We start from the raw sequence: 15,634 nt of genomic DNA, 5'->3' as shown, positions 1-15,634 counted from the left end.
TTAATCAGAAGTCAATGTGAGACGTCATTAAGCTTTTCTGGTCGGGTATCAAAGAAGTGGCAGCATGAAGTGATGGCAGGTGCTGCTGCTTAGCGCAGTTCTTAAGATCCAGGGCACCTCCAGAGTCTCTCGGTTTGCTTTGTGTTCTTGTATCAAGGACAGAAACATGGCTTTAAGAGCCAGCAGAGGCCAAAGACATTTGGACTCTGCTGTTTCTCTTTGAAAACCAGGCTTAAACTGTTAAGAGGTTTATCATTTGTATCCATCCGTCCGTCTGCTTGTGTCATCATGAGGCCTCACCCGGACCCTGTTTTACTGCCTAAACCTTTCTCTTTCCTACAGCAGGTATGTTGAGCCACACTGGGGTTGGCGGTTAGTGCCACAAAGTTTTGCATTCATTTAGAACACACCCAGTCAGTGTTTCCTTGGTATTCTAGCAATAAACCTTTTTTATCTTGATTATCACTGCAACAGAAAAGTTTGACTCCCTTCTTTCCCCAGCAGCACAGCACAGAACTGGTGGGCCTGTTTAGTGTCACCAGTTACACTTTATCAGATGTCTGGATTGTGGCGTTAAAGCCACGTGGACACAAGGATAAAAGTGCAAACAAACTCGCATACAGTTATTAACCAACTTTTTTTTTTTTTGTAGCATCCCACAGTTGCAAATAAAGCTGCTTGACATGAGTGATTCTGAAGTAGAATTCAGCCCTCCACAACCTTGCATGAATGGATTGATAGCCCATTGTAACTTGCTGCCCAGAGATAGCTTGACATTCTGTCTGTAAACGGTTTCTGCTTTTGACCCAATGCTGCCGTGACTCCCCAGAGACCCTGCAACAGGGAGAGCAGGTCACAAAAAAAAAAGAGAATCACATTTGAGTGACATTTCCAGTCTCCTGATCAGAATGTCCTCATAAGTGCAACTCCAAACACACAGATGATGGTCTGGGACATCTTGAGGCTAGTAGCACGCACCCTTCTCACATGACATGGTTGAGGCAGCCAGGGTCCACGTAGTACTTGAAATACTTCAATGATTTTTATATTGCAGTAGCTGTGCAACCCATTAAAGATGGATTAAGTTGAAATCCAAGTAACCAATGTAGACCTCGGTGTTAACATTTGGAGTGAACCATCTGTTGAAATATATTTTGTAATTCTTGCAGTTATAAAATTAATTGCATTTGTCATTTCATCAGATGGCGCATCATAAACATTTATATAAATAACATGCATCTGTTGGAATGACAACTGCAATGCATAAGTCTCTGTCATGTGCCTTTTAATGAAATCCATGCTAATGTTGGTGATATCTTTTCCAATGACCACCACAATGCATTTGTCTCTGTTATATGTTATTTGATTTGGAATTTGTAAAATCATTGTTAATGTTTGTGACTGTGCCATCTGTTGGAATGACAACTGCAATGCATTTTATTACCACATATGTTTGTGTTGACTCCATCTGTTGGAATGACAGACATAACAACCAGCTGGACACACAGACACTCATCCTGTTATTAAGGAGGATGTTTTCCAATTTCAGGCTCAGAACAATGTTCAGTTTAATTAAAAAAAATATGTAAAAAGAAATACTGAAATCAGTTTTCAGGGTTTAATGCAGACGCACAAGGTGAGTTGATTATTCAGTTACTGTTTGTTGGTTTTTATGTATTTAAGGCTCTAAAATGCTATAAATGCTGTGCTTTACAGGGGGGGCTCCATCTTTTTTCATTCTATGTGTTCAAAAAAGAAAAAATTAATTGGCTTTATAGGTTATAAACTATTATGCATTGGTGGACTGGATTCTAGCTCTGAAAATGAAATGTATAATTTGTATTTTTCTTAGGAAGGTCAATACTGTAAATACATTTGCCTTTTTACTGTTTGCATTTATTTTATGGAACACTTGTACATTTTATGTTGCATTTTAACAGCTTCAGCTGTTTAAGGGATCAATTAAAAATTGCATAAGCTGCATCCATTGTCTCACTAGTTGTAGTTTTTATTTCAACTCACCAATTCTATTCACACTATTAGTAATTCTGTACACTGATAATGTCTTAATACGAGTTAAGGTGTTGATTTTACATAGTAATCGGTGGACCACTTTGTATATCAGCGTTGTGATGTTTTATACTATTTGGCCTATTATTGTTCTTTATAATTTGTATAAAGGCAGTGGAGTGCAGAAATGAGCTGCTGGCTGTGTCGGCCCACTTGGTTTGCTTTTGTTGCCCCCTAGTGGCTCTACTCTGAAACTAAGCCTGACCTTTGGCAGCAGGACATTATGCTAACTAAATCAGCTGAAGTTTTCCTTCAGTTATGTTGGCTTGTTCTTTCTCTTTCTTGTGTAAAATTTAAATATGTATTAGATGGCATGGAGTTAAGAGAGATAGCTATACAGTAGACTCTGTATGTATGTGTGCATATATAATATATATAGAGAGAGATCAATATCTGTTTGTAAGTAGGACAACTCCGATGGGTTTGACTCATTTATTAAACTGAGCAATTGCTTAACTAAATGATTTGCGCTTATGTTTTCTGTCCTAACATCAGAAGGACTGTTCTGATTTATGCTCCACATTGAGTCACAGGGCCGATGTGAGCTGTGGATCATCACAGTGCCATTTTGAGTCCACAGTCAGCCTAGCATCTTCATTTTTGGGTTGTAGGAGAACACCCTCCAAAGCGACAGTGACCGGGTGATATTTGAACCCCCACTCTTTGAGGCGGCAGCACCAGCCACTGCACCATTAAGCCCAAAGGCCTTGTGTGGAAGTAATTGACACTGTGTGGTCTCTTTGAGGCAAGTGTGACTGTATTGGCTTAAAGAATTGGGAGAGCACCATGTATAAGTAGCTTGCTTATAATTGCCTGGGTCTTCGAAGAAGCAATATTCAGACTGAAAGAATACACCTGATGAGTTGTTATAATTTAATAAAATATTTTATTTAAATATATAAAAACTAGTTATGATACAATTTGTAAAACAAAGCAGAATTAGAGAAGGCACATGATGGAACATCTACTGTAGCAATAAAGGCACTGATCAGTAAATGTAGCCCACTATTGGGCAGAATTTGGTCATTCTAGAAAATTCATAATTAATAGACATTATTATAAAATCCCTTTAGGTCTTACTAAATACGATTGAGTTTTGCTGATTATTGTTTATATATTTTTTTTATTATATAAATTTTATTTTTAGGTGAAATAAAAAGTTCCCAAAGTCATTTCAAGCATTTGATTGTCAATTGTTTTTCCACTCGCATTAGCCATGGATGAGAAGGCCATCTGGTCCAGGCGGACTCCCTTCCTTTTGCATAATTGGATTCCTCAGTTTCAGCAAATGAAACTTAAAACAGTGCTAAAGCTGAAATGAAGTTCATGTTTTTTAGAGTCCTTGGACAGTCCTGTCACTGCAGTAAGTGTGAATATAAATGGACAGACGCGCACGCACCCTGCACTCATCGCTCCTGTCCTTAAATCCTTCTGCCGACTCCCCACATATCCCATCACTGCACATTTTTATTTCCATCCTCCTGAGGTGACAGGCACCACCACAGCCTGCAGCATTATTCTAGAATGAGGGGTTTTTATTCGGCATGTGCTAACTTTGAATTCTGCCTCTGCTGCCTTCATGTGGTAGCCCAAACAATTTGATCTCATAAGTTTCTCAGTAGCTTGTTAGTAAAACTTGTTTTGGAGTCGGAACAGAGTGAGCCCAGGAAATAGCAGCACAAAAATCATTAAAGTAAGGCAGAACTTTAGCTTCAATCAAATGGATCCAGATTGGCCCCCTGAGCCTTTAAGAAAGAGACCAACAGATGTGAAATTGTTCAGTAGTTGGGTGAATAAACTGTTGGGGGATTTGGCCGAACCAGCAAGTGCAGTTGACGCCCTCGACTGGTCAAGAGCTGGAGCTCCAAGTGGTTGGGATCACTTGTCATTATAAAGGGATCACACTATAGCAGGGAAAAATGCACGGGTCTACTACTGCAGTTATGAATGTATACCACGGCTAAGATTTACATTAAAAAGAGGCAAACAATTTCCAAACATTGGTAGTGTTGTACATTGGGAACACCAGCGTTTTCACATGCACACATCACATTTTTATTTCTCCTTGTCCAGGGAGGAATAGTATTCGGTTAGGACTTTCCACGCTTTTGGTGCCATGAAGCCTTCGGGGGGATTTTCTCCTTCACGAGCCAACTTTCTCATGCGAGTGCCAGAGATGAAGTCAAATTCGCTGTGCCTGTAAAAACGAGAGCAGAGGACACACAGTGAGTCTCAGAACAGACAAATAAAAACAAGGAAGAACACAGCAAGCCTTTAAGGAAGCCAGCAAAAAAGCAGAAGTCTGACTGGAAGACTTCATACTTTCACTTAAAACCGTTTGTATTCATTTTATTGATTGATTTTTATATGTTGAGCATACGGAATTTGTAATTAGCTGCGTGAATGATTCAAAAAGTATGTGTTCATTGGCAGTGTTGGCATCATTTGGATTATTTTGTACGATTCATGCTAAATATGGAGCAGATGAGAATATGCCGTTAGTCTTGATCACTGTTTTACTATTGGCTCAGATACACCGAGCGTTAATAACTTAACAATCAGTCTGAAATGTGACAGGCCTTGTAGTGTTTATTTCTAATACTTTATGTGGCGGTTTAGCTGTGTTACACATCCAAGATAGGTTACAATCAAAGTAATCAACGAACACCTCAGTGTTAGCAATTGCAGTGTTGGTGCACCGTGAGAGCTCCCCACCTCGCTCTTCATCTGCGAGGGACAAGACAAACACGCTAGGATGGTCTACACCTCACATCTGGCTTGTACTCAATGCAGAGCATAAATCAGAAAAGTCCTTCTGACCTTTGGTGGTCTAGACCTGTCTGAGGAGGATAGGTCTACCAGGAGAAGGTGACATGAAAGCAGTTCTGCGATTGACATGTTAGAGCACTTCAGATGTGTCTCCTAGCTGCTACAATCCATCTGTCCTTGGTGTGTGGTCATCAGCAAGCCTAACTACACATCCAAGATGGGTTACAATCAAAGTAATCAACGAACACCTCAGTGTTAGCAATTGCAGTGTTGGTGCACCGTGAGAGCTCCCCACCTCGCTCTTCATCTGAGAGGGACAAGACAAACACGCTAGGATGGTCTACACCTCACATCTGGCTTGTACTCAATGCAGAGCATAAATCAGAAAAGTCCTTCTGACCTTTGGTGGTCTAGACCTGTCTGAGGAGGATAGGTCTACCAGGAGAAGGTGACATGAAAGCAGTTCTGCGATTGCCATGTTAGAGCACTTCAGATGGGTCTCCTGACTGCTACAGTCCATCTGTCCTTGGTGTGTGGTCATCAGCAAGCCTAACAGGGCTGGTGGATAGCGAGCACACGAGTTGCCTCTGAGGGGCTGGCAAAGGGGCGAAGCAGCTCAGATATCCCACCAAAGTCTGCAAACTCTGATTTTCGAACTTTTTAAAATCGGCTTCTTCGCTAGTCCCACCCTTTGTGCAGTTGAGCAAGTGTATGAGATATACTGAATATGTGCTTGTAGTTAGTAAATTACTGGAGTGTCTTGGGATGATTTTTGTTATAAAAAAGTGTGGAACTACTGAAAAAACAGTTGGGAAACACTGATCTAGACAAATGGGTTTTGTAATGCAAGAAGTAGCAACATGCATTACTGCAAAGGGTTGTATTGCGCCATCTAGTGTAGTGACAAATGCATTGCATTTTATTACTAAAAATGTTTGATCCATATTTTTTGGGATCCTGAAGCTTGAACTGTTATGGCAGCTCCTTCACAACTAGCAATGAGGTCTGGGTAAGCAGTGTTACCTTCTTCAATGGGGTTGTTCCATGACAAATGTTTTAAAAAAATATAACCAGTACATCTCAGATTTGTTACTGGATTATCTTGCATGTCAAAGTCACTGGTGTGGCAAATTTCCTGTACATGATAACTTCAAGTTATGGGGGCGATAAAAATTAGGGAAATATTATATATTTTAAAAAAAATCATCAGAGGATAATGCTCAGACTTACAAGAATCAAAGGCAATATATAGCAAAAATTACATGGTGGTGGGGGGGCTATTGGTTGTAAAGATTTTATTTATTATGAACATGTTCTTCTCACTTCCTTATCACCACAAGGTGTCTGAAGGTGCAGCGCGCATCCTGGCCAAGTCAGGCGTCAGAATAGCACACAAACCCACGAACTATCTGCGTACGGTCTTCTTTAATGCTAAAAACAAGAAATCGACAGCAGAAACACCAAACACAGTTTATAGCATTCCATGGAATTTTTGCCCAGCATATACATCGGACAAACTTCAAAAAGAATCGCAACACCGTCAGAAGAAAGGACTCACGGTCATTGATCTACACGCTTACTAAATCAATAGGACATACATTTAACTGGGACAATGTACAAGTAAAATTCAAGGCCAGTACTAAAAGTGCCAGAGAGCTGGCCGAATCTTGGCTATCAAATGAGAATGCCATCAACTGACATTTGGACATAAACCCAGCATATGCAAACTTAAGAAGAACATGTACATAATAAATAAAATCTTTACAACCAATAACCCCCCCCCCCCTTCACACTGACTTAGCCCCCCACGTAATTTTTGCTATATATTGCCTTTGATTCTTGTAAGTCTAAGCATGGCGGCACGGTGGCACAGTGGTAGCGCTGCTGCCTCGCAGTTGTGAGACCTGTGTTCGCTTCCTGGGTCCTCCCTGCGTGGAGTTTGCATGTTCTCCCCGTGTCTGTGTGGGTTTCCTCCAGGCGCTCCGGTTTCCTCCCATTGTCCAAAGACATGCAGGTTAGGTGGACTGGCGAATCTGAATTGGCCCTAATGTGTGCTTGTTGTGTTTGTGTGTGTCCTACGGTGGGTTGGCACCCTGCCCAGGATTGTTTCCTGCCTTGTGCCCTGTGTTGGCTGGGATTGGCTCCAGCAGACCCCCGTGACCCTGTGTTCGGATTCAGCGGGTTGGAAAATGGATGGATGGATGGAAGTCTAAGCATAAGCACACACGCACACACACACAAGCATGATGCATCACCAAATGATGAAGTAACACATAGAAAAGACCACAATCATTATAATCTTTTATTTTAGACACCTATGAGAAATAAAAATTTTGCAGTGAATGCAAGCAACGAAATGTGGTTTAATTTTTCAGTTACAGCAAGCCTAAGATAAATAATTTTAATTAAAAAAAAAAATTATTGTCCTAAATGTTAATCGTGTTTTAAATTTTTTATAATTATTATTTATAATTGTTCATTTAATTTTTTTGTTTACGGCAAGCCTACATGATACTTTAATAACCTTTTCATTTTTAACTATTAATTTGTATTGAATTACACTATATTATTAATATTATGATATTTTTTTTTTTTAAACACCTGAAGATGGACTAAAGTCACTTCTGGGGTCCCTCTGGAATTAGGGGCCCAGCAACTTCATTAGTTTCCTAGCAATCCCGCCCCCGGGTGATGCGCCATCTTTTGGAAAGACCGAGACACAGCAACCAGACGGACACACAGACACTTAACTGTTTATTAAGGTGGACAGCAGACTGAAATGTCTTGGACATTTTTAATTTTAATTTGATTTGAATTTATACAAGGTATGCTGTAAATGAAGCATTTGTCATATTTAATGCAAAATTAACTTGTGATCAATACTGATTTTTAAATCTTGGTTCAGTTTAATTTAATCACGTTTTCTCCCCAATGAGGACACTTACACTTGACATGGAGTGCTAATCAGTTTTAATATTCTAACTGTAGCACGGTTACCGTCAATGTTTTCATTTTGCTTTGATTTGAAATGATTTATGCGATTCACGCAGTAAATGAAGTATTCTTCACATTAAATGCAAAAGTGAATCTTCCTTAATTGTCAATGTTCTCATTTTGGCTCCATTTGATTTTAGCCACACAAGTTGTGCTCGACACATGCGGACTGTAACTTGATCATCCTCGGTTTTCATTTTGGTTTGATTTGGCCTGATTTCATCATTTTTGCTTTGCACTTTCAATAATTCAAATGAAAATGTCATAGAGGTTTTAATGTTGATTCAGTCTTCTCTAAATCCTATTATATAATACGAAGTTTGAATTATTTTTTATAAGCTGAATGAAACACAATATTTTTTTTTTGATTAGACTTAATTTCAACAGTTTATGTAATACAGTGGTGACTCGCACTCTGAACGATTCTAGCTTCGAACACTCCAGAGTTTGAACACTAAATTCGAGAGAAATTTGATCAGAAGTTCAAACGATGCTTCTACGTCTGAACTGCAAGTGCAGTGGGAAAGAAAATGCAGCAACAGATGGCGTTTACAGAGCGAGAGTGAATGTCATCAGTTGTGTGCCCAAGTTGTCTCTCGCTCTGGCAGTGAAAGCTTATCTTGCATTACGCTCGTGTGGTTTCAGTGCTTTTTTCGCTTTATTTTTGGTGTATTTGGTTTTAAATATATATTGCCTATATACAGTATATTATACTAGCCGTCCCCTGCGGCTCTGCCTGCATATTAGTGAAACAGGACAGTGAGGAGGGCCCTGCCCAGCTCCCTACTTCTGATGTCACTCTTCCTCCTCTCCTCGGCCCGCAGCCTCTGTCTCGGATTAGCGCAAATATTTTGCTCCTGCAAGCAAACTATGTTTCTTAGTGTGATGAGAGAAGTCCCAAAATCAACCGGACTGTTCAAGCAAATTCTAGAAAAAGGCCCAATCTAAATCTGTTAAGTAGTTCTCTCATTTGCTAGCTAAGCAGATGTAAGGTACATGCCCCGAGGCTGGTGCGTGAGTGAGGTGGTCCCCACCTCCTCTCCCCTCGGCCTGCTGCATGTCTCTCGGATTCACACAAATAAATTGGTTCCGCAAGCAAACTACGATACTTAGCGCGATGAGAGAAGTTGCAAAATCAACCGGAATGTTCAAGAAAATTATAGAAAAAAAAAAAAACAATCTAAATAAGTTCAGTAGTTCTCTTGTGAAAAGCGAACAGACATACAGAGAGACAGACATTGGACTTTATATATACACAGAGATATTTAACCCCTATCTGTTAACATTGGCATCCAAGAAGAGTGTGGAAGCAATGAAGCCCAACATGAAGGTTGTATTATCGATGATTGAGGTGAAAAAGGAACTTATCACGTCCATTTTTGTGGATGGTGACTCCCCTTCCAAACAGTAACCTTTCTCTTCGTCTCCACCAGATGCGCAGGACGTCAGCACTCCTCACTAAGGTACAGTAAATGCAGTTTTCATTTTATTATTTAGTATTTATGTGTTCTATTTATTGCTATCATGATGTACTAGGGTGTTGTACCGTGTTAGCCATTATGAATGTAGAGAAAAGCCAAGCAAAATGACGCCTTTTATTGGCTAACTAGAAAGATTACAATATGCAAGCTTTCAGGGCAACTCAGACCCCTTCTTCAGGCTAGATGTGACATGGCCTTGATTACATTGATTACATTTTGCCTGAAGAAGGGGCCCGAGTTGCCTCGATAGCTTGCATATTGTAATCTTTTTAGTTAGCCAATAAAAGGTGTCATTTTGCTTGGCTTTTCTTTGCTATCATGATTTAATTTATTATTTAGGGTATTTAATGGTGTTATTATTTTACTTTAAATTTTGTGTATTTGCTGTTTAAGTTCATCAAAATGGATACTGTTTAGGGTTTGGGAACGGATTAATTCACCTTCCATTACTTCTGGGGAAAACTGATTTGGAGTTCGAACGATTCAGAGTTCACTCGGCCTCCTGAAACGAATTAAGTTCAAAGTACGAGACCCTGCTGTACATGGGGTATTAATAACTTTTGAAAATCCAACCGCAATGTGACAATGTGTTTTAGTGTTAGTTTGATTTGGCAAATTTCTAATGACTTACTTAATATGTGGCACATATTGGGCTGAACTGTAATCATTATGGAAGTTTTTATTTAACTTAATTTGTGTAATTTATGCTTTTCATGAAACATCTGTCACATTTAACACAAAAAGTGGAATTCGATCATTACGGTCACTTTCATTTTACTTCGGTTCATACTATTTCTGCAGGAGAGGAGCGCTGATCAGTTTTAATACACTGACTGAAACATGGCTGTCACATCATTTTGGTTCGATTCGACATGATTTTGTAAACTTGATGCTACAAACGGATTGAAGGTCAGATAATTGCAAAATCCGACAACACCGCCTAGAAGATTTCAACCAACTGACCTCACAAAGCAAACAGAATGATGTTACTGTTCAAGTGTATAATTTGTCTTTTCTAAAATAACATAAAACAATGAACTGATCTCCGCTAATGCATAGGATGTTTTAGCGCTTAAACTTTTAATTGAGGAAGAGAAGCTGATGTGACAACAGCATGAGGGAAGTCAAAAGGGGAGTGAAATCCGAGATGGGGGGTCTTCACAGGACGCACCAAAGCAGCATCATCAACAGCTAAGACACTGTACGTCTCTCACGTCCATCTTTAAAGTAACGACTGTGCTTGTACTTAGTACGTTACATTAGACTCCATTCCTTACCGCTTGTACATGTAAATGAAGGAGCTCAGAAGATTTTTGTATTCTTGTCTGTTCTTTAGAAAACCACATCTCAGGTCACTTCAGTGCTTGAAGGGCACCTGAGCTGCTTCTGGATTTATGTGTCAGTAATCAGTAAGCAACTGATCAGGCCCAAACATTCACTGGCCTTCTGATTCATGGGCTTTGGAGCAGATTTGGTAGTTCTCTAGACCTCGGTGGAGCCCTCAGCCCTTTATGAATGTATATAGAGCAGACAAGACTTTGCTTTCTGTATGTCTCTGTCTGCTGGGCTGAAGTGTTCATTGGTGCAGGGATAGGCTCCACCCCCTCCCAGTTCAAACCATCATAAGTAGCGATTTCACAATGGATTAGTAGTCTTTGGACGTTTAGTCCCCTGGGTAGCATTCACTGGAAATCATGTCAAGGCTTCTGCTGTGCCTAGCCAAGGCCTTCCATACCTCTCTTCACTGTAGAAGTCCATGGCTTTCTTCATTTTGTTATAAGCCGCCACCCTAAAAGGTATGATCTCCACAGAAGTTAGTCCGGGTGCCATCGTGAGGACCTTCCCTCCATGACTTGGTTCATAGAGATCTTTCTTGGTCTCGGGGTGAGGCATTCCTGCAGGGTCACGACCCACAATGTAGAATTGGGCGCCAGCAACCATTCGTGCCCTACAGTGCCACTGAACCTAGGAATAAAAACACAGAAGTCACCTTAGATGGACATCACAGACAAAATGAATGAAACCTCCAGTTCGTAAAACTTTTTTTTTATTTTAAATGGTATTACACTGGAAAGAGTCCTTAATCTGCAACGACTTCATGAGTATTTCCATCTTGAGGGAAGTCACCTGGCAGGCTGTGGTTAAAACAAGGGCGAGAGGACGAGATGATATAACTCGATTGTGTAGCCTTGCAACGCCTGCCCTCTCCACCTTTGTCCCTGACACTTCCTCAGTGTTAGCGTTCAAATCACCCCGTAGCCCCATAGTTTCACCTTTTCCTTTTAGAACCCCCATGTTTATTTTAATGTCGGACCCTGCTATATCTACAGAACTCTGCTGTCTGTTCCCTCCTATGTAAATCAAGTAACTTTTACAACAGGTACCCGAACTATCGTGCATTTCAGCATAATATTTTGCTCTTCTACCTTCTTGTGTGCTTTGTAAAGTGCCTGGCAAGGGTGTGTTGTGTAAGGTATGGGGTAATACATCCTGACCGATCGACTTTACATATCCATAGTTCGATGCGTCTCAGATGTGGCAAAAAAGAAAGCTTCGAGCAGGTGTCAAATTTCAGTTCCATCCATACATTTCCAACCCACTTAACTCAACTGAGGGTCACGGTCTGTGATCGGGTGGCCATATTGTGGCAAGTCTCGGCAGAGGAATTCACTCAGGGTAGCGGCCCCCTCAGCAGCTCATTCTCCTTTGCTCTTAAACTCGGAGTGCCTTTCTCTACCAGTGTAGCTAAAGGACTCCCTGGGCCGCAAAGGAGATGAATATCGAGGCCCCAGACCAAGTCAGACAGGGAAAGGACAAAATAAAGGGACAATAATAATAAACCGAGTGCTAAGTTAAAGGGGAAAACCAAAAAGGTGTAGTCTTGAAATGGCAACCAAAGTGAAAATACTGAAACTTGTTTAATAAACTAAATTACCAAGAACTACAAAGAAGTATTTTGTCTTTCCACCAAGGGGTAATGCCAAGATCCAAAGGCCGTGAATTTAAACTATCCCTGCTGTGTCACCAGTGCGTCAGGATGATCTGTTTGATGTCTAAATGGCAATGCATAAATACAAAATAATCATTTTAAAATTAGCACAATAAATTAAACAAACAACAAAATGAGTTTGCCCTTTAAAAACATTAGGAAGGGTTAAATAAAACACCTACTATATATTAATGGTCAGAAATACCATAATGATAACGGGGCGTCTCTTAGGCTCACTGCACCGAGATTCACAGACATATGTGTTTCAATGGCGCCACCCACTGGTGTTGAAATGCTGAAATGTTTGACTTCACTGCACATTCAAACCAGCGGGACTCTGCACTGTTGTTTCACAGTGTTTTTCATTACCACATCAGTACTTACTTCAGTGGGCCCAGCATACATCATCGGGGAAGGAAAGATGGCCACAATGGTGGAAGAAGGATCCAACACTCCCTCCTCCAGGACCGCAGCATGCTGCTTCATACGCCAGTCCAGAGGCACATCATCATCTTTCGTCCAGCCACCCAAGGGGTGAAGGAGCAACACCGGACGTTTGTATCCCCGCTCCAGCAGGCGTCTCTTAGTGTCCTGCATCAGTAAGGCATGGCCATTGTGGACTGGGTTACGCAGTTGGAATGCAAAAATGGCATCTGAGGAGCAAGAATGGAAAAGAACAAAAATGAATGCAGGAGCGGGAATGGCGTTATCATGTTATGCTGTATAATTGTGTTCCCATTGACTGGGATGACAGAACTCAGTGAATCTCAGGTTACCCAATCGGCTGAAGTGACACAACCATCTGTTTGGCCAGTGAGCATTGCAGAGTGGCCAAGCCCATGGATTACTCAGTTAAAACTATCATCTTTCTGCAGTTCTGGATGCTTTTGTGGTGGAATGTTATGCTGTCATCCTGCCACCTTGGAACCAAACTGCTGGAGAGTTTCATATTAACAGGCCGATGATCACTCGCTTACCAGCTTTCATTTCTTTGAACTTTTGCTTAAGTTCTAGAGGAGTCAGGCGGTATTGATCCAATCCGTCGTTCCATCGAATGCGTTCCAGCACTTCCAGGTCACCCCCAACTAGCCAATCACCTCCTTCCATCACCATCTATAGAAGAGAAATAAAACATGGTGAAATAACGACACGGTCGTATAAAATACCTGAAGAATGTCGGTCTAAGTTACATGATGTGATACACTGAATTGAGAAGAGGTCACTGTACACCACGGGCTATCTCAGTGGCCAGAGGGTTACATCACTCACCCAAATACTCTGCTAATAAAGTATATTAATGTAAAAATAAGTCATTCTGCCACATCTCTAGTTTAGCAAGTAACAGGCATTGTCCTGATGATCAACACTTTTTCCTAAAAGATTTGATGGACCGAAATTGTTAAACTGGAGTGGCCAGGATGGGTGCACTACGAGTCAGATGGCTGATTGAGTTCAAGAACACTTGATAAATGTTGAAAGCTAAGAATTACTAACTAGAATGTTGCCAGGTCATTCTTTTATTATTCAGATTTGAATGCTTTCCAAACTGTGCATTTATCGTTTATAATGTGGTCGACATGAAATAATGAGAGATGAAGAATGTACATCACGTGCCTGGCACCACACAGCATTCTAGAAACTTCCAACACTAAAACAGTGGCAATTGTAGTGTTGCGAAAAAAATTATAAAAATACACTTGGGCAGGGGTGGGCAAATTCATTCCTGGAGGGCCGCAGTGGCTGCAGGTTTTTGTTCCAACCCAATTGCTTAATAAGAAGCCCTTATTGCTTGAGAAACACTTCTGCTTCATTTTAGTTATCTCCCTCATTAAGATTATGAACCCTTATTGCTTATTTAAGTCTTAAACAGCTGCATTCTTGGTTTTTAATTGCTCCTTATTAGCAATAAGATGCAAATGACAAAAGAAACCACCAGTTATCCATTTTGCTTGTTACCCTTTACACCTGTGTGTATTTATCGTGCACTATTTGGTTTAATTAAATACTTGGAAGGGAAGAGAAGAGAAAAAAGTGAAGGATTGAGAATTACCCATCCGTTTTACACTTCAAAGTATTTGGATGATATCCTTAGAATGGAAAAAAAAATCTAGGATATGAGAATGACTTGACATAGCAGAGTTAAAGCACTAACAAGCCATGAAATGTAATTATTGGCAACGATTGTTTTCTAATTAAGCAACTGGGTTGGAACAAAAACCCGCAGCCACTGCGTCCCTCCAGGAATGAATTTGCCCATTTTCCCTTTAGAAGAACATTGATCTCCTCACAACAATCTGTATTCCTGCATGGTGGTTAAGTTCTTAGCATTGAGTCCTAGGATCAAATCTCGACCAGGGATCTTCTTCAGTGAAGTTTGCACCTTCTACTCCTGTCTGCCTGGTTTTTCTCCACTAATTCTGTTGCCTTCCGTGTCTCGAAGATGTGCACATTGTTTTGTCGATTTTTTATATTGGCCCAGTAAGAATGAGTGAGAGCGTGTGTGTGTTCGTCTGCTCTGTAATGTTTTGGCTCTCCATCTAGTTGACTCCTGGCTGTTGGAATAGGCTCCAGATCTCTGTGACACTAAATTTGAATAAGTGCATGCAATAACGGATGGGCAACGGATACACCTTAGTCAGTGGGTGAAATCTCCTGTGGTGATCCCATAAGTGCTCCAGTATCAGTTCAACACTCAAACTGAGCTGTAGATTATACAATAAATTAGGCAGGCAGAGTTCTATCAGGTGGGATACGCACATATTAAGCAGATGAAACTCATGTGCAGATATGGAACCTGCAAACGAAAGCCATGCTACCTTGTACTTCTGAGCAGCAGCATGCAGAATAGCCACATTTCATGACACATGCACACTAGGAGGCTGTGTGTGAGAAAGAGTACGCCAGCCCTGCTCCAATTCTTTCATGCTGAGTGACAACACCCTTAAAATGTGTACTCCTACTGACTGTTGGGAGCTGAAGTCCTGAGACCTCCCATTGTAGCGCTGCCACAGGTCCATTGTAATAATGCGCTTGTTGACCAATGACTTCACTTTCCTATTTTCACAGGCCACGGGAAATGCCTCCAAAAAATATGAACTGTGAACAAGAAACAACTATCCTCATGCTGTCCCCAACCTGAACACTAACAGTATCACGGAATCAGCACATTATCATTGAAATGGTGTCCTGCGTAGACAAGTACTAATGCTTCAGGGGCACCAATTTATTAATTTCCACCATTTTGTCAAGTCCTCCTGATTTCAGAAACGCACACGTCCTCCTCCACTTGAGCATCTCACTCTATCCAATCTGTGAGGAGTTTTCTGCTACT

At 40.8% G+C, this 15,634-nt stretch overlaps 1 protein-coding gene across 1 annotated transcript in view; it reads right to left on the bottom strand.

The window, feature by feature from the left end:
- Positions 1-2,933: 2,933 nt before the first annotated feature.
- papss2b (3'-phosphoadenosine 5'-phosphosulfate synthase 2b) overlaps positions 2,934-15,634 on the bottom strand; it is a 60,288-nt gene continuing 47,587 nt past the window's right edge. Inside the window, exons 9-12 of the mRNA XM_028795417.2 lie at positions 13,281-13,416; positions 12,688-12,956; positions 11,050-11,279; positions 2,934-4,267 (exon numbers count right to left, since the gene is read on the bottom strand). Coding sequence (XP_028651250.1) covers positions 4,126-4,267; positions 11,050-11,279; positions 12,688-12,956; positions 13,281-13,416 — 777 coding nt within the window. The 3' untranslated portion in view covers positions 2,934-4,125. The remainder of the gene's footprint in view (positions 4,268-11,049; positions 11,280-12,687; positions 12,957-13,280; positions 13,417-15,634) is intronic.

The sequence above is a fragment of the Erpetoichthys calabaricus genome, chromosome 2 (assembly GCF_900747795.2).
Source record: "Erpetoichthys calabaricus chromosome 2, fErpCal1.3, whole genome shotgun sequence".
Taxonomy (NCBI): Eukaryota; Metazoa; Chordata; class Cladistia; order Polypteriformes; family Polypteridae; genus Erpetoichthys; species Erpetoichthys calabaricus.
The sequence above is the reverse complement of the archived record's forward strand: the minus strand, read 5'-3'. Positions and strand labels throughout refer to the sequence as shown.